This window comes from Danio aesculapii, chromosome 7, assembly GCF_903798145.1.
Source record: "Danio aesculapii chromosome 7, fDanAes4.1, whole genome shotgun sequence".
Taxonomy (NCBI): domain Eukaryota; kingdom Metazoa; phylum Chordata; class Actinopteri; order Cypriniformes; family Danionidae; genus Danio; species Danio aesculapii.
The window spans coordinates 57,427,016-57,450,930 of record NC_079441.1 but is presented as its reverse complement, the minus strand read 5'-3'; the positions used below and the strand labels follow the sequence as shown (position 1 = coordinate 57,450,930).

Below are 23,915 nucleotides of genomic sequence, written 5' to 3'. Positions count from 1 at the left end.
TAGGACAACAGTATCTTCAGCAGAAAAGATATCTAGAGATGCAAATTGTAAGGAAATCTGTTTGTGAAACAAATGAAGACAGCAGAAGTCAATGATTAATCTCAATTATTTAGCCTGACATGTTTACTGTTCCAAAATATTATAAATATTTCAAAAAATAAAATATATTGTTTTCATAAGGGGAAAAAAGTTTTTGTTTTTTACTCAGACATTTAAAAAGAATATATTTTAGAGCAGTAATCATAATACCGTGAAACCGTAATATTTTTATCCAAGGTTATCATACCGTCAGAATTTTATACAAGCCTATGCCTAGAAGGTACTGATCTAATATGCCTATTAATGGAAGGTTTGTGAAGAAATATTTTGTAGTATTTTTAAAATACAAAATACAGTATTTTATTTTGATACTTGTGACTGCTGTATTTTGTAGTTTGTTTTGATACATGTAAAATTGATGTATTTGGTATTTTATTTTAAAATACATTTCAATGTATTTTTGCTCATCCCTGATTACTTGGTTATTAAAAACATGTAACGTTACATTCATATACGAATGTATGTGACAACAAAAATACTTAAATATACATTTTAAGCTATCGGTCTCAAAAGGCGCTCAGAACTAAGAAAAATATAATGTTAATGTTTATGCGTAACAACGTAGCAAACTATAGACCTCTAGAGGACACTAGCCGCCAAGAGCAAAGCACCCAAGAAACCAAGAGCTGCGTAAGACCCTATTAACCACTTTTGTTTAATTTGAGAGGGAAAACATCGTTCAGTGCGGCAATCATAAATCATAGTTTAATGAATGAACACTTTAAAAGCAATGTATGTGACCTGCGTGTTTACAAACTCGCCGTGTGTGTCATGTACATCCTCTAAAGGCCGCACTGCACTGACTTAGCTACATAACAAGCTCACTAACTTACTCATTCTGTGCATCTACAGCTCATACATTATATGCTGTGAGATATATTACTAAATACAGTTTCGTGCAGTTGTGCATTAAGGCTAGTTATAAAAACTCGTTTTTCATTTGACCAACTCCGCACTTCATTCAGAGGCAAGAAGTGCCTAACGTTAGTATAAAGCGGTAACGTTACATGGGGTGTTCGCGAACAAGAGTGAAAAACAAAAAGTTACGGCTGTTAAAACGTCTCAGTTACAATGTAGTAATTAATTATCATACTTCGTAATGATGTATTCCGCAAATGTTCAGGACAAATGCACCCGATGCAAGACACGGGATATCAACACACCATCGTGTTAAATCTTACAGGCAAACTCTATTAACTGCATAAACCACCGCAAAGTAGCTTACCTTCTTGTCGATTATTCTTTACGCATGGAAGAAATATGACATATTTTGGACTGAATTTGCATATCATGGCAAGTTGACATCGGACAGGTCTACTTCCTCAGCGTTTATTCGTTTGTTGAAACACACTGCTTTTTGGAGACGATAGCCAATCAACGCAAACCTCGCTTCATATGAGAACCAATAGAAGCTCGTAGATGAAGAATCGCGGACTCGTCGATTACAGTTGGTATCAAACCTGGCATTAGCATTTGGAGCATAGCATTTAAAGCCGCATTTTCTACCCACTGAAAGGTTTCCCTGAAGAAAGCTTGTTTGAAATATTGTATATTGAATAAACAAATTCCATTACTAAACATGCTGATTATTCTTACAATATTAAAGCATTCTTAAATGAGCAATACATAGTTAGGAAACAAAGAAACAGTCAGATCATGTCATTTTACATATTTTTATTAAACTTGCATAAAAGTGTAAAAACTGGGCAAAAAACAAATCAGTTTAGTATTGCTACAAGATACTCTTTTTTCCTTTGAAAGGTATGAGCTCGAGCAGTCTTGCACAAATTCTAACATTTCCAAAATCTGTATTACTTTTTACAATCAAGTTAATTATTTTAATCTGCACGTCACATTGGACACAGCAGAGAAATCAACAGTACTACAAGGTCCACACAATGATAAAACAGATGATTCAATTTTGTTAATAGATGTTAATGCATCTAAATTTGCTCCAAATATAGTCAATTCCTTTCCTAGAAAAAAAAGAATCTTTGAAAGTACAAGAACCTTTGATTTATTCCTAAAAAATCTACTTGTGTAGGTATTTTCTATTCCTTTCCCCCTTGTGTATTTATCAAACATGATTTAAATTATTTGGTTGTCATAACAAATGTAACCTAAGGCAACATCTGAAAGTATAAGCATGACTCTCATGTGAAATGAAAAGCTGATGGGCAGGTAAAAAAAATAGGAAAAAGTCAAATAATTGTTTTTATTAATAATTATTAAAATAAAACAAGTGGACATCTGTCATTCTACCTGACTTCATGTGACTCCCAAGTGAATGACAGGATGAGCTTCAGTGAATGATTTATATAGATGTGCTAGTATGTGATAGGAAACCCTCTCCTTAAACTCCTGCTGGAAATGTTGAATTGGTGAATTTCAAGAGCACCGAGTGAGACTATTAGCCCTCTTATTATAGTGTTTGATTGGCTGAGACAAAAAGAGCAGATGGCTTCCTTGGAAAGATGATTTAGGAGAGTCACGTGAGAGGATTAATTCTTAACGTACGTTTGCCAGTGACTGTGACGTACTGCTGCCTGTCTAGCCTCATTCAGTCCCTCCCTATCTCTAGAAGAGTCAGCAATCATGCACATCTGTGAATGTGTGTATGTGTGAGGCCCAAGAGCCTCAGCTGTGGTTGTGGTAGTGTGCGTGTGTGTGGTAATTTGTCCTGATCCCTGAGGGTGGTGATGCTCATGGATTTGTGTGTGTGTGTGTATAAGACAGGGGGAAATTAAAGTATCAAAGCCTTACTGTTCCCTCCCCTGTTAATATCACAAATCTAAAGTAACTCCCTTTCTTCAAACAGCTTTGATTGCTTTATTTATTAGTTTTTTCCTTTTAATTAAAATGTCCTTTAATGTTCCTGAACACTTATTTCAAGAAGAGGAGGATTCAAAAACAAAACAAAACAAAAAAATCCACAAGGCCGCTTCTGTCTGATCTCCTCTGACGTCACTTTAAACCAAGGAACGTCACAGTTTCACAAAGGATTTAGTCCATGTGCTCACCGAGACTGCAGGGAGCTCTGAAACCATATTTAAAAGATATAATTCTAACAAAACTAATTCATAAAAAATAATATTATACTATGCATAAAGACTAATATGCATGTGTAACAACAAGAAAAAATACATTCCAAAACATTTCAAAATTCATTCCTCCTTTACAAAAAAAAAAGCCAAACAGAATAAAATAATACAAATAAAAACAACAAAATTATGAAAAAAATAAGCCCTGCTTATAAGGATCTGATTGAATCTCCAGTAACTTTGCCTCCACCTCCTCCCCAATGGATGCAACGGAGCCAAGGATGAGCACCTGCTCAGGGGTGAACAGAAACGCCCCTTAAACTGCAAAAGGAGAAGCGGGATACGTTGAGGAAAGGTGGAGGCGGGAGGAGCTTCATTTCTTCTGAGGAGTACTGAGCTTCTGCATGCCACGGATCCGGTCCAACAATTCAGCTACAAACTCCTACAGAGAATACATTTAGCAGACATTAGAAAGCTGACAAGTCCTAAAACTCTACCTACCACAATCTGCTTGATTGTTCTTTATAATTGAAGAGTTTAGATGTAAAAACCTCTAAAAGCCATTTGATTTTTTCATCTAAAATTTGAATTTTACTCCTTTATGTAGGCTCAGTAATTTTACTTTTGTAGTGACAAATCCGTTTTTTTCATTAACTTTCAAGTGAAATTACTGAACATGAACACAGGAGGCTGAAAAAAAAGTTTATTTTAGGAGAACATTTCAGCCGGCATTTAGAGGTTTTTGCATCTGAACTCTTCAATTAGTGCTGGGTAAAGATTAATCATGATCAATCGCTTCCAAAATAAAATTTGTTTTGACATAATAGATCTGTGTGTATTATATGTTTATTATGTATGTGTGATATACACATGTACATAAAAACAATACTACAAAACAATTTTGTTAAATACAGTTGAAGTCAGAATTATTAGCCCCCTCAATTATTACTGAATTATTTGAAGATTTTTCAACACATTTCTAAACAAAATAGTTTTAATAACTCATTTCTAATAACTGATTTATTTTATCTTTGCCATGATGACAGTAAATAATATTTTATTAGATACTCCTCAAGACACTTCTTTACAGCTTAAAGTGACATTTAAAGGCTTAACTAGGTTAATTAGGTTAACTAGGCAGGATAGGGTAATTAGGCAAGTTATTGTATAACGATGGTTTGTTCTGTAGACTATTGAGAAAAAAAAATTGCTTAAAGGGGCTAATAATATTAAAATGTTTTTAAAAAAAATTTAAAACTGCTTTTATTCTAGCTGAAATAGAACAAATAAGACTTTCTCCAGAAGAAAATAATATTATCAGACATACTGTAAAAATGTCCTTGCTCTGTTAAACATAATTTGGGAAATATTTAAAATAGAAAGAAAAATTCAAGGGGGGCCTAATAATTCTGACTTCAACTGTATATTATCAAAACAATTGTTTGCCCAGAAATATTTATAATGTAAAGACAATTAATGGCTTCATTTATATATCTGTGTAATTTAATCCTGTTTTCATTGTATGCATCGACATGCTTTAATCAATTCCACTAGTTAGTTCTAGGGATTGAGATGTAAAATGTCCAAAAAGTGTGCATATGTCTAGTCTACTCTTGGATATGATATGATTTACTCACTTCAGTAGGTTTATAACACTCTACCAAAAGTTCCTGTTGAAAAATAGAAGCACAAAGTCAGATTTAAAAAAAAGTAGAAGAAAATGTTGTAAATTATTGAATGTGTCTTTCTTGAGAAGAATACCTTGACTCTTGCGGCACGATCTACATCGTTCTCCATATCTAATAGTTCATCTACATCAATCTCCAGCTCTGGAATGGCTTCCTCCTGTAATACACAAATATAAGCATCATGAAGCACATGGACTATCTGTGTGGATGAAGACTATGTCTATTAGGATACCACCTGGAAGTAACAGCTAATTGTAAATTGCACAACTATATTAAGAATCCCCTACAGCTCTTAGAAGTTCTCGCTTTTTCCCAAAGGGCCGAGAAATCCAGTGAGGAAAGAGTAGCTAGGCACAGACAATAGTAACACAGTGACGCTGGTTGCACAGATGACTCTAGAAAGTGACTTGGGATCAGTCTTTACACAAATAGCAGCCAGGGTTGATAAAGGTCAGTGTAATGCTGCTTCTTCACCACTAGAGGTGTCTCTTGTGTCACTCAAACAGTTCATTTCGGATTTAAGGAAAATCATTTTAATCAGCCATTACTTAGGATTCAGATGAATTGGCAGTGGGCATGGGCTGGTATAAGATTGTGATGGTATGATAACCTTAGATATAATTATCACGCTTTCACAGTATTGTGATTACTGCTCTAAAATATGTTCTTTTTAAAAGGCTGGGTAAAAAAATCCCCTTTGAACACAATATATTTTATTTTAAGAAACATTTAAAGTATTTTGGAACAATAGCTTTTGATGTGGAGGGTCTTTTTCTGCTGGAGATACTATTGGCATAAAAAACTAAATAAAATATAGCAAAAAAATACATACTTTTTTTTATATTCCGTAGGAACAGCATAAAAGAAAATTCTGGCAGTTTTAAAACCTTGAGTTTTCCAAATTGCGGTAAACCTTGAAACGGGTCATCGTCCCATGCTTAACTGGCATATATTATTCTGATATGCTAAGAAGAATTAGCATTTCTTCTAATCAAAACTGCTGCTTATTTTTGTGGAAACTATAGCACTTTTTACAGGATTTAAAAGAATAGCATTTATTTTTAAACAATGTTTTTGTGACACTTTTGATTAAATGCCATTTAACCAAATTAAATGCCTGCTTGAATCAAAGTGTTAATTTCTTTTATAAAATAAAAACAAATCTTACTTTAAAGTCCACACTTTAATTCTTCAATAATGACCCATATTGAACTTGTGAAGTATCGGAGAACAAGGCCACTTTTTTCTTTCTTTTTATAATTTTCATTAATTTACTTTAATTAATTAATTTATTTATTTATTTATTACAATTATTATTATTATTATTATTTTATCTCTTTATATGTCCTAAGGATGTTTTTTGTTCTGGTTACAACCATTTTGGTAGCTAGAAATTGATAGTCTAACATGCAAAAAAACTGTAACACTGTATTGTACTCCATCCAAGGTTGTATTCTCTAATAAAAATAAGTCCACACTTCTGAAAATTAGCCATGCTTTGGGGCCTGATTTAATAGTATAATATAAGAATAAATGTATAATAATAATCATTATCATAAAAAGACAAAGAAGATTATGATGATGATGATCAAACAAATTAAAGTGTATACAATATATTCCTTTAATTTCCAAATTTTCCAACAGTATCATCTTGTCTTAAACTTTCCACATCCAGGTAAATTCTAGCAACTCATCATGAGTAACAGAACATTAGAACAGAAAAAGACACAAGTTGAACACAGAGCAGCAGCAAAACATTTCTGAAATGGGATTCTGCACAGATTCCGATAAGCCTGTTTGTTTAGAAAACACTGCTGTGTTTGGATATTTTTATCAGTTCAGTTCACATATTTGGCCTTGGGCTGCTGGCAAAGCTCTGGCCATGAAACAGATCTGTCTGCAGTTCTTTCCTACTGTTAGTCTGGCGTGGCGTCAGACTCTTTGTCTTACAAACAACTTCTCTAATAGTGTAGTTTTAATTAAGATTAAACCCTCATTCAAACCCTCACTATTCCCCTAGCTGAGTTATAGTCGTATGTATTTTTAAAAAAGTGGAGGCTGCAACCCTCAATTATACGCTTCTGTATTTTTTTCTCCTCTTGTACATTCAGTCTGCCAATATGGTTTCTTTCTATAAAGTTGTCTCCTTCAATAAAGACTAGTTAATACGTCTTTCTCTCCACAAAGCTATAAATGGTCTTCACAAAGCTCGCACACCCCCTTTCTCCCTCTCTCATGTTCTTTCTTTCCCTATTCTGCAAACATTTGCTCCCTCAGAGGCTTTTCCAAAACACACTTCATCTTCCTCTTCCAGACACACACACACACACACACACACACATACACACACAAGTGCCTTATGAACAAGCATAAGCTCATTGTGGTTCTGGTGGAATGACTCATACAGCATATTAAAATATCGTCTGTCTACAGAAACAAGCACTGAAGCAAAAAAACGTTAAAACTGCCCATTGCTTCACAATGGAAAAATCAAAAGGCACATGCTGGAACAGGTCTATTTCTAGAGTTTTTTTTTTCTTTAATTCAAACATTGTCCTGTTCTCTATGCCACTATAAGTACTTCATCTTTTCACCACTCTCTTCCTCCCCCTCGGTTTGAGCTGCCCAGACCAGCTGTCATTGCACCTGCCTGACTACCCCTTGCCCAAATCTCTCTCTCACTTTCTCTCACACAAACACAAGCATACAAACTCCAGTTCATTCAGCCAGACTGATACTGCCATGGCAATGGCACATTTGAACAGAAGCATTAATTAATCTAGTAAATGAACATATCTTCAATGTGTGACTGAGTAGCACGCACATAACTAAAGGGTGCATGATTACACGGAAGTGAACAAGCTGTAAAAGGCACTTGAGTTGGCAGTTAGGAGTGGAATGTGTGTGAGTTTGTGTGTGTGTTCGTGTATGTGTGTGTGGACACTGAGACAAAGAATGCACGGCACAACATGTGGGCACCATGTGCTACTAGTCACTCACAGAGACTAGGAAAAAGATAAAAAGAGCAACACAAAGCTGAGTAAAGACAAGCTGTGTGAAAACTAAATATAATCATATAGAGACTGATTTTTAATTCACAAAACACAAAATAAATTTAAATGCACAGTCAGTCAGTGGTCATTAACTGCTGCTTTTCATTTTAAGCAAGTATAAATAAATTATAAGAAACACAGACCCCTGCCAGAAAAAAGAGTTAGGCACCACTTCAGAGTTTGATCAGTGTTTTTTTATCACTGGTAAAGTCTTTTCTAAATGTTTAGAATTCTGATAAAAAGTAGTCACGAATGAGGAACATCAGAAGCAATAATAACAGAGCCAACAATGGTCAATATGTAAAGTTTCAAAGGTAAGTTGAAGTGACACAGAAATAGAGCAGAAGTTAAAAGACAGAACAGTAAGAAAAAAAGAGAGAACAGGGAGATTTATAGGTGATTTATTTACAGGAAAGACTTTTGATTGTGGTTAAGCTAAAAGTTTGTAAAAGAGATTTTATTATTAGAGCTACTTCTTTTCTCGCTTGTGAATGAATGTGTTACAATTATAAGTCAAACAACAAGCTGAATACCGATGATATGAAATGTTATATTTAATATACAATCTGCGCTTTAAAAATGCTGCTCATGGTTTCCACTACATTCATTCTTCCATGGCTGGGCGCCACACCAAAATTCACCCAGCCACAACTACATTACTTCTCATTCAAAACATTCAGTCGTTGTTTTTTTTTTAATAGCGAGATATAAGCTCACCAAAACATGTTAAAAGATAAGTGAATTATAACAGCACAAACTTTCCTGTAATCATAGCAGTACTGTGCGTCATTTGTTTAACCCTTTAAGGTGACATGCTGACTGACTGACTGACTGACTGACAGGTGCGTGATGCATGAGGCTAGCAAACACGGCGTTGCTTTCAGTTAAGATGAACACAGTTTCCATAATTAATGCTTTATAATACTTTAAAATGTATAGATGACTTTATCTTGCTGGAGTTAATAATCGTTTCACTTTACTTCAGGGAGCATTAATGCCGCTCGGTAGGTCTATTGGAGACATTCATAAATATTTCTAGCAAATATAATACATGTTGGAGGCATATTTGTTACATAAACGCAACTAAATCGCACTTAAGCAGCATTTATTTGAGAGAGCACAAGAAAATCTGCATTTGAGAAAAGTATATATGAGGGTGTGCAAGAAGTTTTGCGCACGAACAGAGAAAATCTGCATGCAAAAACGCCACAGGTAGTTGGTGGATCTGTGTAAAAGGCCCAACAGAGTCTGCCGCCACAGCTGCAAAAAATCCAAGAGGAAACACTGGTGCTGTTTTGTTATCTCATTAAAATAAACAATATACTACTTCATTCATATAAATTAATATTTGATTGATGAGTATTGATTCATGTTTAAAGAAGATTATGTTGCTGTCATCTAATTTAACTATTCTATGCAGTTTGTATTCACAGACATAACGACAGTGTTTGTGAACTGTATGTTTTTCATGCAACCTTGCCTGTCTTTGACAGATTAAGCACTGTAAAATGCTAAAAATCACTGTATAACATTGTTTTCTCAATTGCTTCTTGTTGGATAAGCTGTGTACAGTATGTTACAGTGCATGTTATTGTTCACAGTAATATCAAAGACTATTGAATACACACTATAGTGTCACTATAGACACATATAGTTTTAAATGGGGAAAAGTGTAATGGTCAATAAGGTGAATGAAGCCAAGCCAACTAATACAGGAGCTAACCATTGATCGATATAGACTGACGTTTCTCCGGAGGAAACGCACGGACCAGACGTGTGCTTTTGGACAGTTTGGTGATCAACAAATGCAATATAATCTCAGCGGATACTTGCTTCTCAGACATAAGAAATATATCCACATAAAGCTTGAAATCTGTACTTCAAAATGAACCAACTACACTAGAAAACAAGTGTTTTTTCTGGTTTTGTAATCTGTATGAAACAAACAGTCTGTCCTGTCAAACGCACGTCACATGACAGCAACTACTCAAACCCCCACAAAAACAAAGAGTCGCTGTCATTTCTGGAGGAGATTCACCATCAAGACCAAGTTGTAGATTACTTCAGAAGATCAGCGCGATCTGACAAAGCATTATCCAAAACTGATAATGTGTACCACGGCCATAAATTAGGTTGGTGTCGTGATCTTATTCCTGTGAAGTGTGCATGCGCATTAGCTCTGGCAACCTGAAAATATGCTAATTTTGTTTGATTCGGATGTTTAGAAACAAAATTTTTAGGACAGACACTGTTTAATTGTATTGGTGATTCCAAATATTTAATGTAATCGTAAACTTGGCAAACAGTTTTAGAGAATTTCATTTTTCCCCATTCAGACAGAATGCCCGAGCATACTGCCCAAGAGGCGTTTCAAAGATGGCCGCCGAGTAAAATGACTTGCCTTAAAGGGACTTTGGTAATACATAGTATACTCAACAGCTCTATCCTGTGTATGCAGTTTGCATTATATTACTGTAGATGTACAATGCATTCTGGGAAATTATTGGTTATATAAATACAGTAATGCAAACTGAAGACAAAAACACACTCACTTTACAAGGTAAAATTGCTATAACATGCTATTCATGTGCATTAGATTGTATCTGAAAGATTTATTTCTATCATGCCCACGTGTCTTCTCTGCTGACCAGGCAAATTTATTTTAAAAACAAATAATTAATTATTAACTAATTATTATTTAATTTTTATTAATGTTATTATGTAATGTTTAAAACTATTATACAAAAGTTTGTGTCCAGTTAATGATTTTGTTGTTCTTTTTTATTTCACATCACACATAAAATTGTATATTAATACAATTTTTACTATTAAAAATTTAAGTAAACAATGTACAGAATATTTTTAAATGCAATGTTGTGTTTCAATGGGGTAAAAAAACTCTAAACTACTGTACTTAATTGTACAATATTCTAAATACTGAAGTAATTAGTTTTACAGCAATTTTTATTTTCTTGTTTCTTTTATTGTTTATGTAAAGCACTTTGAATTACCATTGTGTTTGAAATGTGCTACATAAATAAACTTGCCTTGCCTTAACTGTGGTATGAAACATGGAATATTCCTTATTTATGGGGAAAAAATCATGACTTAAAAATCGTCTGACAAACATTTTTATATCTGAAATGAATATAGAAATTCATATTCATACAATACAATCTACATGTTCATACACAAACACACAAACACATACATACATTCATACATACATACATACATACATGCATACATACATACATACATACATACATACATACATACATACATACATACATACATACATACGCGCAGCAAATTTGTCAGCATGCATGTGTCTACACTGGATAGCCTGTATTAATTACTGCATGTCATCAAAAAGGTTTGTTTACAAGACCTTTTTCTGTGCACATGTGTGAATGAACATCTTCAGCACTACAGGCTTCTTGCAGTCATGGTGAATCTGATGTGGCATTATGGGAGCAGGAGAGTCTCAGATTCAGCAGTAGTTTGACCTACATTTACACAGCTGTCTTCATCACTGAGGATGAGGATGGAAGCAATATTGGCTCCCTAGTGGGCGGCTTGAAGTGCCAGACATAACTTGAACTTAGGCCAAGAGGCTTCAGTTCCTATTTGACCTTCGCCAATGCAGTAAAAAAGAACATTTAGATTATAACAGTGTAGTTAAATAACTGTTATTTGAGATCCGCGTTTGAATCATATTTAAACCATACCTTCCAGAAGGTTTAAAAGTCATAATGTGAAGGGAGTATTTTTGCTAAATTGCTGTTTAGAGTAAATCATTCATTCATTCATTCATTCAATTTAGCATCACTGAATGTACAGAATATACACTCACCGGCCACTTTATTAGGTACACCTGAACAGGAACAGGAAACTGAGGCTACAATTTGCACAGGCTCACCAAAAATGGACAATACAAGATTGTAATAACATTGCCTGGTCTGATGAGTCTCGATTTCTGCTGCCACATTCAGATGATAGGGTCAGAATTTGGCGTCAACAACATGAAAGCAGGCATCCATCCTGCCTTGTATCAATAGTTCAGGCTGGTGGTGGTGGTGTAATGGTGTGAGGGATAATTTCTTGACACACTTTAGGCCCATTAGCACCAATTGAGTATCGCGTCAACGACACAGCCTACCCGAGTATTGTTGCTAATCATGGCATTCCCTTTATGACCTCATCCTCTGAATGCTACTTCCAGCAAGATATCATCAAGTGTGAATCGTCTCAGACTGGTTTCTTGAACATGACAATGAGTTCACTGTGCTCAAATGGCCTCCACAGTCAACAGACCTCAATCCAATAGAGCACATTTGGGATGTGGTGGAACGGGAGATTCGCATCATGAATGTGCAGCCGACAAATCTGCAGCAACTGCATGATGCTATCATGTCAATCTGGACCAAAATCTCTGAGGAATATTTCCTGAAGGCAAAAGGGGGGCCCCAACCTTGTACTTGTAAGGTGTACCTAAAAAAGTGGCCGGTGAGTGTATGTTATCTAGTTATTCCATGACTAAATTAATTAAATCATTCTAAATTGAAATTTATAAACAAATCAATGTTTCACATTAAGGCTGGCTCATACCATGGACAATAACTACATTAGTGTCCATGCTAATGAATAACGCTCTGTTTATTAAAAGTTATGTCATCTGCTACTTTAATCCTTAAAAGCTGGTGGATTCTTGCTATCAGTGCATTTATAATTGGACAGTATTAAAACTTTAAGTTAGATTGTTTTTATTAAACATCAAGTAAATTCATAACATAAAATACTGCAGTGCTACTGTGCTACCCAGTGCTTTGGGTGGTAATCAATGTTGTTGACAGAACCTGTACTGAACCCAGAACAACCTCTGAGCTTTAATAAGAACAACAGAGACCAGCATTGTGACATTATCAAGGGCAAAATAGAAGACAGAAATTAGAGATTTGTTTCTCATGAAGGAGAACATCCCTATTTTTAATTTCCAAGATTATTAAGCCATCACAACGACAAGTAATCATAAGTAAAATTAATAGACTGAAATATAATGTTGTTAAATAATACATTTGCTTGACACCAAATTGCATTATGGGGTGACAGGGTGGCTAAGTGGTTAGTACTGTAGCCTCACAGTAAATAGGTTGCTGGTTCGAGTCCTGGCTGGGCCAGTTGGTGTTTCTTTGTGAAGTTTGCATGTTCTCCCTGTGTTTGCATTGGTTTCCCCCACTGTCCAAACACATGCGCTGTAGGTAAACTGAAATAGCTAAATTGTCCGTAGAGTATGTGTGTGCATGAGTGCGTTGTCATGGATTGGTCAGGCTCTCACGACCCCCACTCACGAAGATCACCATCACCTGACTTCTAATGAGCACACAGCTGCATCACATTCACGAGCACCAGATAAAAGCACAGCACTCCAGTCGCTCATTGTCCGGGCTCGTCTCGACGAAAGCGGACAACTGAGCGACCACTCAGCGTAGTCATCCTCAGCTAAAACAAACGATTTACTTACCTGTTCTCTTTGTATTCCTCCTAGTCTTCCTGGTCCTCCCGAATCGTCCTGTCTTCCAGTCCTTCCAAGTCTGTGTCATCCTCTGTCAGCTGTATCTGGTGTGTGCTGTCCATCCTCGTGTATTCCTGTTACCCAGCCCCGGAGGAAAAGACCCCAACATCATTCCTGATCCTCCTGGCTATCCTTCATGTGCTCCTTGTTGTCATTTAATAAACACCCTAACGTTTCCTTACCTCTGTCTCCTGTCCGCTTCATAACAGAAGCCCGGACCCATAACGACGACAACATGAGCACCCCCGATCACCTTCAAGAGCTGGTGGACCAGTTGAAGCGGATTCTACAGCCACCAGCTCCACTTTCCAACGCACCACCAGCACCGAGCACTTCCGCCTCCACAGTTTCTTCTTCGGCCCTTCCTTCCAGTCCCATGGCCCGACCAGCGCCCTACTCAGGCGGAGCGGGGGAGTGCAATGGTTTTCTGTTACAATGTTCCCTCATATTCGAAATGCAACCTTCTCTATATCCCACAGATAAGTCGAAGATCGCCTACATCGTATCTCTACTCTCTGGACCTGCACTTAAATGGGCTGAGACGATCTGGAACCAAGCCGGGCCGGTCATGAATTCCATCACTACCTTCACGGAGTATTTCAAAGAGGTGTTTGGACGTTCTGATGGGGAAGTAGCCGCTGGAGAGCAGCTGTATCATCTAAAGCAAGGTACTCTATCTACACAGGAATATGCTCTCCGGTTTCGCACTCTAGCAGCTGCAAGTGGATGGAATGAGAGATCGTTGTTGACCACGTACCGGCTCGGCTTGGAACCCACTCTCCGAATCCAACTGGCCACATTAGATGATACAATGGGTCTGGAGAGATTCATCCAACATTCTCTCCGATGTTCCGATCGTCTCCGTTCCTATCAACAGGACACCATCACCCCCTCGTCTGCACTCCTCCAATCGCCTGAGTCAACAGCCTCTCCAGAACCAGAACCCATGATAATAGAGTCTGGAAGACTGACATCAGCGGAACGACAGAGGAGGCTGACCCGGGGTCTGTGTCTATACTGCGGTGTCAGTGGACACACCCGTATGGAGTGTCCCCTTCGTCCCATTCGGACTTCAGTGAGTGTATTCAGTACGAATATTGAACAATGTAAACCACTTACTACCACCGTACAAATAACTACTGCCTCTATTTCTCTCCTTGTCACAGCCCTCATCGACTCCGGGTCAGCAGGGAACTTCATCTCCCAATCCCTCTGTCGTCAACTCCACCTCCGTACTGAGGCGTCCTCGCATATATACCAGATACAACCGATAACCCAGTGCACTCGATCTTCGACCCGTATCCATCGACAATGCGAAGACATCCTTCTTCAAGTGGGGTTGTTACATCAAGAGAGGATTCAATTTCTGGTTCTGGAGGGTGCAAATATGGACATCATTCTAGGGCGCCCGTGGCTGGTGAAGCACGATCCCATCATCTCTTGGGGCACAGGAGAGATAAAGAAATGGGGATCTGGATGTACACCTGCCTGTTTTCCAAATCTCCCTCTTCAAGGTCGGAACCCCATTTCTTTGTTTGCAACATCGGTCGAGAGCCCTCCTGAGAAGCAGTCTATCCACATTCCTAAGGAGTACAGCTCCTTTCATGATGTCTTCTGCCCCAAGAGAGCTTCCCAGCTACCGCCGCATCGGCCATGGGACTGCGCGATCGACCTAGTTCCAGATGCCCAGTTGCCAAGAGGTAGGATCTACCCGCTCTCGCTTCCAGAGAATCAGGCAATGGAAGATTACATAAGGGAGGCTCTGAGTCAGGGGTACATACGTCACTCAAAATCACCAGCCGCCTCAAGCTTCTTCTTTGTGGCCAAGAAGGACGGAGGGCTGCGTCCATGCATCGACTACAGGGTCCTAAATAACGGTACAGTAAAATACCGATATCCCCTTCCTCTGGTACCAGCCGCTTTGGAACAGCTCCGAGAAGCTAAAGTCTTCACTAAATTGGACCTCCGCAGCGCGTATAATCTGATAAGAATACGTGAGGGGGACCAATGGAAGACAGCATTCGTGACCCCTACTGGCCACTATGAATATGAGGTCATGCCTTACGGTCTGGTCAACGCCCCCTCCGTATTCCAAAACTTCATTCATGAAGTCCTCCGGGAGTTTCTTCACCACTGTGTAATAGTGTACATAGATGACATCCTCATTTACTCCCGGAGTGAGGCCGAACATCGCCAACACGTTGCGGAGGTCCTACACACATTGAGAGAACATCACCTCTACCTCAAAGCGGAGAAATGCTCATTCCACCAGAAGTCGATTCATTTCTTGGGATACATCATTGACCAAACCGGTATACGTATGGATGGGAAGAAAATTGAGGCTGTTCTATCCTGGTCAGAACCCACTTCCATTAAGGAGCTCCAGAGGTTTCTTGGGTTTGCTAACTTTTATAGACGGTTTATCAAGGACTACAGCAGGATTACATCACCTCTCACTAATCTCCTCAAGGGTAAACCCAAAGGACTGGAGTGGACCAAAGAAGCAGCCGCAGCCTTCCGCCTTCTTAAGAAGGAGTTCACAAGGGCCCCACTCCTGACTCATCCTGACCCAAATCTTCCTTTCGTGGTGGAAGTGGACGCATCCACCACCGGCGTCGGGGCAGTATTATCTCAACATCATGATACACCGCCCCGACTGCATCCCTGTGCCTATTTCTCTCGGAAGTTGAGCCCGGCGGAGCAGAATTACAGCATAGGAGACAGGGAGCTTCTAGCAATCAAGCTAGCCTTGGAGGAGTGGCGTCACTGGTTGGAGGGAGCCAAACATCCGTTCCAGGTGATCACAGATCACAAAAACCTCCAATACATCAAAGAGGCCAAGAGACTATGTCCACGTCAAGCCAGATGGTCACTTTTCTTCTCACGTTTTGATTTCTCCATTTCCTATCGTCCAGGACCCAAGAATCTAAGAGCAGACGCTCTCTCTCGTTTACACGAGCATCACGATCATGAAGAACTCCCAACGAAGATTCTTCCCGAACACATCTCCATTTGTCCGATCACCTGGAACGCTCCTCCAGTCGTTGCCACTCCGGAAGCCCCTGCTCCGCCGGGATGCCCTCCTCACCGGCAGTTCATACCACCTGAACACCGGGTAGATCTGATCCACTCCTTACATACCTCGCTAGGCACTGGACATCCAGGGATCAACAATACTCTCTCGCTAGTATCCCAACGATTCTGGTGGCCAAACATGGCAAGGGATGTGAGGCAATATGTTCAGGGCTGTAAGGACTGTGCCCAATCCAAGAGCCCACGTCATCTACCCGCTGGAAAGCTCCATCCCTTGCCGATTCCGAACCGTCCCTGGTCACACCTAGGAGTGGACTTTATCACTGACCTCCCTTCGTCAGAAGGTAATACCTGTATTCTAGTCATAGTAGATAGATTCTCAAAGTTTGTCAAACTAATCCCTCTGAAAGGTCTTCCCACAGCCTTTGAAACTGCCGACAATATCTTTAATCAAGTCTTCAGGTCATTTGGTATTCCAGAAGATATTGTGTCGGACAGAGGTCCACAGTTCATCTCACGTCTATGGAAAGCCTTCTTCAAGCTCCTAGGTGTGGCCGTCAGCCTCTCTTCTGGATATCATCCCCAAACCAACGGGCAGACAGAGAGGAAGATTCAGGAGGTGGGACGGTTCCTGAGGACCTTCTGCAGTGGTCACCAGAACTCCTGGAGCCAGTATTTGGGCTGGGCAGAATATGCCCAAAATTCACTGCGGCAACCCTCCACCGGACTCACGCCATTCCAGTGCGTCCTGGGCTTCCAACCACCGCTCTTTCCCTGGGATGGCGAACCATCTGATGTCCCCGCAGTGGATCACTGGTTCCGGGAGAGCGAGAGAGTCTGGGACGAGGCTCATCAACATCTGCAGAGGGCAGTCCGTCGAAGCAAGGTAACCGCCGATAGGAGAAGGTCTGAAGAACCCAGATACACACCCGGACAAAAGGTGTGGCTATCCACCCGGGACATACGCATGCGACTGCCCTCTCGCAAGTTAAGTCCCCGATTTGTTGGTCCCTTCACCATCGTGGAACAGGTTAACCCCGTCACCTACAAACTACAATTACCCTCTCACTACCGTATTCACCCTACATTCCACGTATCACTCCTGAAACCCTATCACGATCCTGTTCTTCCCTCCACAGAGCCTGACCACGAAGAGGAACCCCCTCCTCCACTGCTCCTAGAAGAAGGAGCCGTCTACGCAGTGAAGGAGATCTTGCGTTCCCGACGTCGTGGTGGCCAGTTGGAGTACCTGGTGGACTGGGAAGGGTACGGCCCCGAAGAAAGGACATGGGTTCCCAGAGCTGATATTCTCGATCCTAGTCTCATGGTGGAGTTTCATGAGAGCCACCCTGAGTTCCCAGCGCCTAGAGGCAGAGGGAGACCACCACGGCGTCGGAGGTGTCGGCCCTCAGGAGCGGGCCCTGGGGAGGGGGGTACTGTCATGGATTGGTCAGGCTCTCACGACCCCCACTCACGAAGATCACCATCACCTGACTTCTAATGAGCACACAGCTGCATCACATTCACGAGCACCAGATAAAAGCACAGCACTCCAGTCGCTCATTGTCCGGGCTCGTCTCGACGAAAGCGGACAACTGAGCGACCACTCAGCGTAGTCATCCTCAGCTAAAACAAACGATTTACTTACCTGTTCTCTTTGTATTCCTCCTAGTCTTCCTGGTCCTCCCGAATCGTCCTGTCTTCCAGTCCTTCCAAGTCTGTGTCATCCTCTGTCAGCTGTATCTGGTGTGTGCTGTCCATCCTCGTGTATTCCTGTTACCCAGCCCCGGAGGAAAAGACCCCAACATCATTCCTGATCCTCCTGGCTATCCTTCATGTGCTCCTTGTTGTCATTTAATAAACACCCTAACGTTTCCTTACCTCTGTCTCCTGTCCGCTTCATAACATGCGTATGGATGTTTCTCAATACTGGATTGCAGCTGGTAAGGCATCCGCTGAGTAAAAACACATGCTAAGTTGGCAGTTCATTCCACTGTGTAGAGCACTGACGAATAAAGGGACTAAGCTGAAGGAAAATGAATGAATGAATACATTACATAAATCTGTGCTTTCTGTTAAAACCAAAGTTGTAATTATTTTTTAAATAACTGAAATCACTGGCAACTTTCCTGTCCATTACTGTAAAGTTGATCTGAAGCTATCTGTACTATAATACACTATAATAAGCTTTTATCATTAAAGACATAAACATTTTCTGTCTTAATCAGAGGCTGACGTGTGACGAGACCTTTCTAAACATCCCTAAGTACATTGTAGAATAAATAAATAACATCAAAGAAACTTAGTTGTAGTCTGGTAATGTAAAGTATTCTTCTTTTCTGATAGATTTTTGATTCCTGTTTTCTTAGTTTTTATTATTATTATTATTGTTATTATTATTATTATTATTATTATTATTATTATTATTATTATTATTATTATTATTATTATTATTATTATTATTATCACCATCACCACTGGAGCTTAAAAAATAGAAAATAGAAACTTAAATGGCTTAAAATAGAAACATTTACCCATACATAAATACACAAAATTTACCCATACATAAATACATTTACCCACTGTCCACTTCTTACAAATCTATTTTAATCAGAACAAATCGAGTTTCTTTCTTCTTTTGAGCACAAAAAATTAAAAACAAGTAGCTGCCGGCTAGTATTTTTCCCAACTATGATTGTCAATTACTGCTGGTTTCTAACATGTTTAGTGTATAACAGAAGTAAAAAGCTTCCAAGAAGTTTTGGATCCACTTGCGGCTGAGTACATCTTCATTTTTTGTTGAACTACCCCCTTTATATTAATAATTTGCTAAATAATCACTACAGCTTCTTAATAACACAGTCTGTATTTGCTTCATTTCTGAAACCATGACACATTCTGTTGTTTATAAATTTGACAATTTGCTCAATCTCCTACAATTTTAACCAAATTGCTGGAGTCTCATATCAATGTGTCTTTATTTAGATGAGTTCTCCACGCAGTGTATTAAGTACATTTTTTGTTCTGCACTTTTTATGCTCTGGTGTACATGTGAATTTGTTCAGCCCTGAGATGCTGAGAGAGTAATTTATGCTTGATATCTGATCACATAGTTAAGTGCCAGCACTTCTACCTGTGGTTAATGACTGGAGGGGTTTCTGCACGGGTTGGTTAATCTCTGATGCCAAGATAATAATTAGGGGGAAGAAAAAGAACTGAGATGAAAAGGATAGAGAAGAAAAATACATACAAAGAATGAGAGAGAGAAAACTGGACAGAGAGGAAGGAGGAAATGAGTTGACACTGGTGTCAAAAATTAACTCCATTGGTTCAAATTTATCAATAAATCTAAGTGTCACCCACATAATCTGTCTCTATCTTTCTATCTAGCATGCACTGTGAGCATATGCAAGATGTTGCTTCATTTACCCAGGGGATAAACTGTGTCCAGGTGTGTACGTTCAACAGCTCTCATCATTGCACAACAAGATCCAATTTTAAGAGTAATTCAGGCACTTCCTTTAGATGTTTTATCTGTTGGTAAAAAAACATCTCATGCAATACTCAGGACAAATGAATCATGTCATGAACATGAGTAACAGTTTTCCAAATAGCACTTAATGTTAAAATGACTTTTCAATCATGAGTTGGCCTATGTGAGTAAGTGAATAAAACAGTTTAAATGGACAGACTTAGAGGTCCAAAACAAAGAGAGAAAGACCCCTATCCCTGAGCCTTTATGAATGCATATCAGTTGTTGGCTAATCCAAAGCTGGGACAGGTTCAGTTTGACATATCTGGGATGTTAAAAAACACTAAAGCATTAAAGGGTTAGTTCACCCAAAAAGTCTATTTCTGCCATCATTTACTCATGTGCTGGTTGTTCCAGTCCTGTATAAATTGCTTTGTTCTACGAAGCACAAAGAAATATATTTGGAAGAATGTCAGTGTCACCAAACACATCTCAGGGCCTATTCCCACAGAATGAATCAAATAATATTTTTTAATTGGTAGGAAATGAACACGTAAAAGGCTGCCTTAACACTAGTATTTTCATCTACATTGTACAATCTAAAATGCATGTTATATGACTCTTTATGCACACTGTGCTTATCTTACCATCATTCATTTCCAGCCTCTGCAGGTAAGTAATGGGAGTGATCAGATCAATGGGCGAGGACACAAAAGAAGGTCATTTTCAACATGTTGGCTCACATCATAGTGATGGTTGAGTTTATGGGAAAATTCAGGTAAGAGTAAAGTGTAGAAACGCCAACTTCTGCTCTGCAGACACTTTAGTCTTTCTGTAGTTGTCATCTAGTGATGATGTAATGCTCACATGAGATGGACTTGACAAATCAGGGATCAATAAGCAATAGTCGAGAAGACCCAATCGGGGAGCAATTGTGGGCACTCATGCCTACTTTTTTTAAAAGTCTGCGTTTTGGTCTGTCTACACTGAAACACAACACCAGTGTAAACTAAAACAGGTCCCTCAGTGGTTTTACAGGTCAAAGACACTGGCTAGCTTGGTTTGGGACTTGTGGAGCTGTGCATGGATGGATTTGCTCTTCAGTGTTTGAACTCTCAGCAGTGAAAATTAACCTACACTGAAATGAACTAAACTGAACTTTAACTCTGAAAACTGGACTGACACTGTTTCTATTTACTATAATCTTCTATGTTAAGCTGCTTTGACACAATCTTCATTGTAAAAGCACTATAGAAATAAAGATTGAAAGATGAATACTGTGGATGTCCGGCTCAAACATAGCAGAACTTATACATTTTAGAATGAAAGGACAGTTGTGTAAACAGGACATTGTTTTGTATGCTTTGTAAAAGACATTGCATCGAATATAAACATATTGCATCCTATCATTAAACATCATTTTATTGCATCCACATGAACTCTAAGGTCTAATGATTTTGTAATTTAGAGCACATGGATAAAAACACAGAATCTAAACATTGCAAGGGTCTATAAAGAGTCTGTGTCAACAAATGACAGAGTTTGACTCACTATACACATAATAAACTGGTATACTTGTGATGCTGTCAATTTATGCATCTTTACTATGTCAGGACACAAACACAGACTTAATTTCCACATCTGATAAGAGAACATATTACTGTTTATATGAAAAAGTGATAGAGCAGAGATGCCCTAAGGCTCGTGGGCCAAAGTTGGCCAATGATAACCTTTAATTTGGCTCAACATTTGACTAAAATGAGAGGGAAGGTTGAGGGGAATGCCTTGTCATTTGTAATTTAACATAATATTTTGTTTAATTGTTGAGCAACAAAAAAGCAAAACTGAAAATAAATGTTCCAATTACATGTTTGTGTGAATTTATTAAATACTGTCACTCAAGGGATATAGAACAAGACATCTGCGAGCAAATCTAGGCAATAGGAAGTGCAGCTTGACTATTCAGCAGTGAACGACATCTTTTAAGAAGTTTATTATAAAATGTACAAAACTTTATTAATACAATGAAAGTATTTTTCGATTTATTTTTAATTTCAGCCTAAGCTGGTCCCTGAATCGTACAATCACACCAGTGTAATTAGAACATTCAGAGCGCACGTCATCATCTGAAAGAGTTCAGATGCAAAAACCTCTAAATACCATCTGAAGTTTACCCCTAAAATGAGCATTTTTCTCAGCCTCCTATGTTTATGTTGAAGTATTTCACTTTAAAGGCAATGAAAGAATTTATTGTGACTATAAAAGTAACATTTCTGAGCTCTACACACAAGACTAAAAAAAAAATGCAAATTTTACAAGAAAATATCAAACAGCACTAAGAGGTTTTTGCATCTAAACTCTTCATCTGCTAAAATTCTAATCTGACAGCACACACTGAGGAACAGAAAGAGATGCACAGCGCTTGTCATAAATCACAATTTATTCAAACAAATAACATTTATTTTAGGTTTATATTTACATTTATATTTATTTTGGTAATACATTCAAATATACATAACTACAAGCAAAAACATACCATTTAAGGTTTGTAAAATACATGCGAATGTCTATGGTGACAGCAATAATAATTATTTTTCAATATAACTTGGCAATGTGCTTTGTTCACGTAAGATACACACTGTTTATGTTTCTTATGTTACTATTTCTCTATTCCTCCCCCAGATAAACAGTTGCGTACCTTCATGTATTTCAGAAGAAAATTATGAATAAACATGATGTAAAACCAACAGCTTGGATCTCTTCTGCGGTTGTTGCTAAAAGGGATGCAGCTGCGATCGGAAGTTAAGAAGATGTATTTATTACATTGATTATATTTTATTAGCGTCTACCCCTACCTCAACCCTAAACCCAACCCTCGCGGTAATGTAAAAATATTGACCTTGGATAAAAATATCAAGGTTTCACGGTATTTTAATTACTGCTCTAAAATATATTCTTTTTAAATGTCTGAGTAAAAAACTTGTTTCCCCTTTAAACACAATATAATTTATTTTGAGAAATATTTAATATATTTTGGAACAGTAAACAGTGTCTTTATTAATTTAAACACAGATTTCTTTTAAATTTTTTGGATATCTTTTCTGCTGGAGATACTGTTGTCCTAAAAGATGTAAAAAAAAAAAAATCGTACATATACTGTAGGAACGGTAAAGCAGAAAATTTTGGCTGTTTTAAATTCTTAACTTTTCCAAACAGCGGTTAACCTTGAAAACGGTTATCATCCCATGCCTACTATTGACGCGAGTATCCTCAGCTGTATCCATCTAGACTTCACCATGCTGCAGGAGAGCGTGAAGTCTAGATGGAATACATCTGAGGATACTCACGTCAATATAGCATAATAAATAATATTAAAATACAATGAATACCTTCTGATCGCAGCTGTATCCCTTATAAAACAATGGCAGCCCCCATAACCCATCATATAACCTATGGTGTAAAGTAACAAATTGCAAATACTCAAATGACTGTAATCAAGTAGTTTGTCTAAGGAATTGTAATTTACTAAGTAGTTTTAAAAATGTGTACTTTTACTTTCCCTTAAGTACATTTTTAGTGCTGTCTCGGTACTTTTACTCCACTACTTTCCTTCAACCTGCAGTCACTACTTTATTCTTTCTTGTCTATGGGGATTGGCTGAGTAGTCTTTTGAGTCCTGTCCAATTAAATTGCACATAGAAGATTAATAGCATCATAATATACTATCTCAAGACATGGGCGATTTATAATTACAGAAAACTGTTTGGAAGCATTAAAAGTGTCCAAGAAAATGTCCAAGATCTTTACACGCATTGACACAGAGACTGTTTAGATGCATGACACTGATGAGAAGATGACATTTGATAGATGATATTTACTTTATGATGGCCGAAATGGCCCTAAACATCCAGCAAGCACAAGACATCAACATGGCGTCAGATTAACCCTAACCCT

At 38.4% G+C, this 23,915-nt stretch overlaps 2 protein-coding genes across 3 annotated transcripts in view; both read right to left on the bottom strand.

Annotated features, from left to right (window-relative positions):
• The window catches only part of brms1 (BRMS1 transcriptional repressor and anoikis regulator), an 18,972-nt gene extending 17,532 nt beyond the window's left edge, over positions 1-1,440 (bottom strand). For both annotated transcript variants that reach the window (XM_056462257.1, XM_056462258.1), the window contains exon 1: positions 1,325-1,440. The gene's annotated coding sequence lies outside the window, so the exon portion shown is untranslated. The remainder of the gene's footprint in view (positions 1-1,324) is intronic.
• A 318-nt stretch (positions 1,441-1,758) lies between these two features.
• The window catches only part of ppp1r14bb (protein phosphatase 1, regulatory (inhibitor) subunit 14Bb), a 43,995-nt gene continuing 21,838 nt past the window's right edge, over positions 1,759-23,915 (bottom strand). Inside the window, exons 2-4 of the mRNA XM_056462256.1 lie at positions 4,902-4,985; positions 4,778-4,810; positions 1,759-3,582 (exon numbers count right to left, since the gene is read on the bottom strand). Coding sequence (XP_056318231.1) covers positions 3,514-3,582; positions 4,778-4,810; positions 4,902-4,985 — 186 coding nt within the window. The 3' untranslated portion in view covers positions 1,759-3,513. The remainder of the gene's footprint in view (positions 3,583-4,777; positions 4,811-4,901; positions 4,986-23,915) is intronic.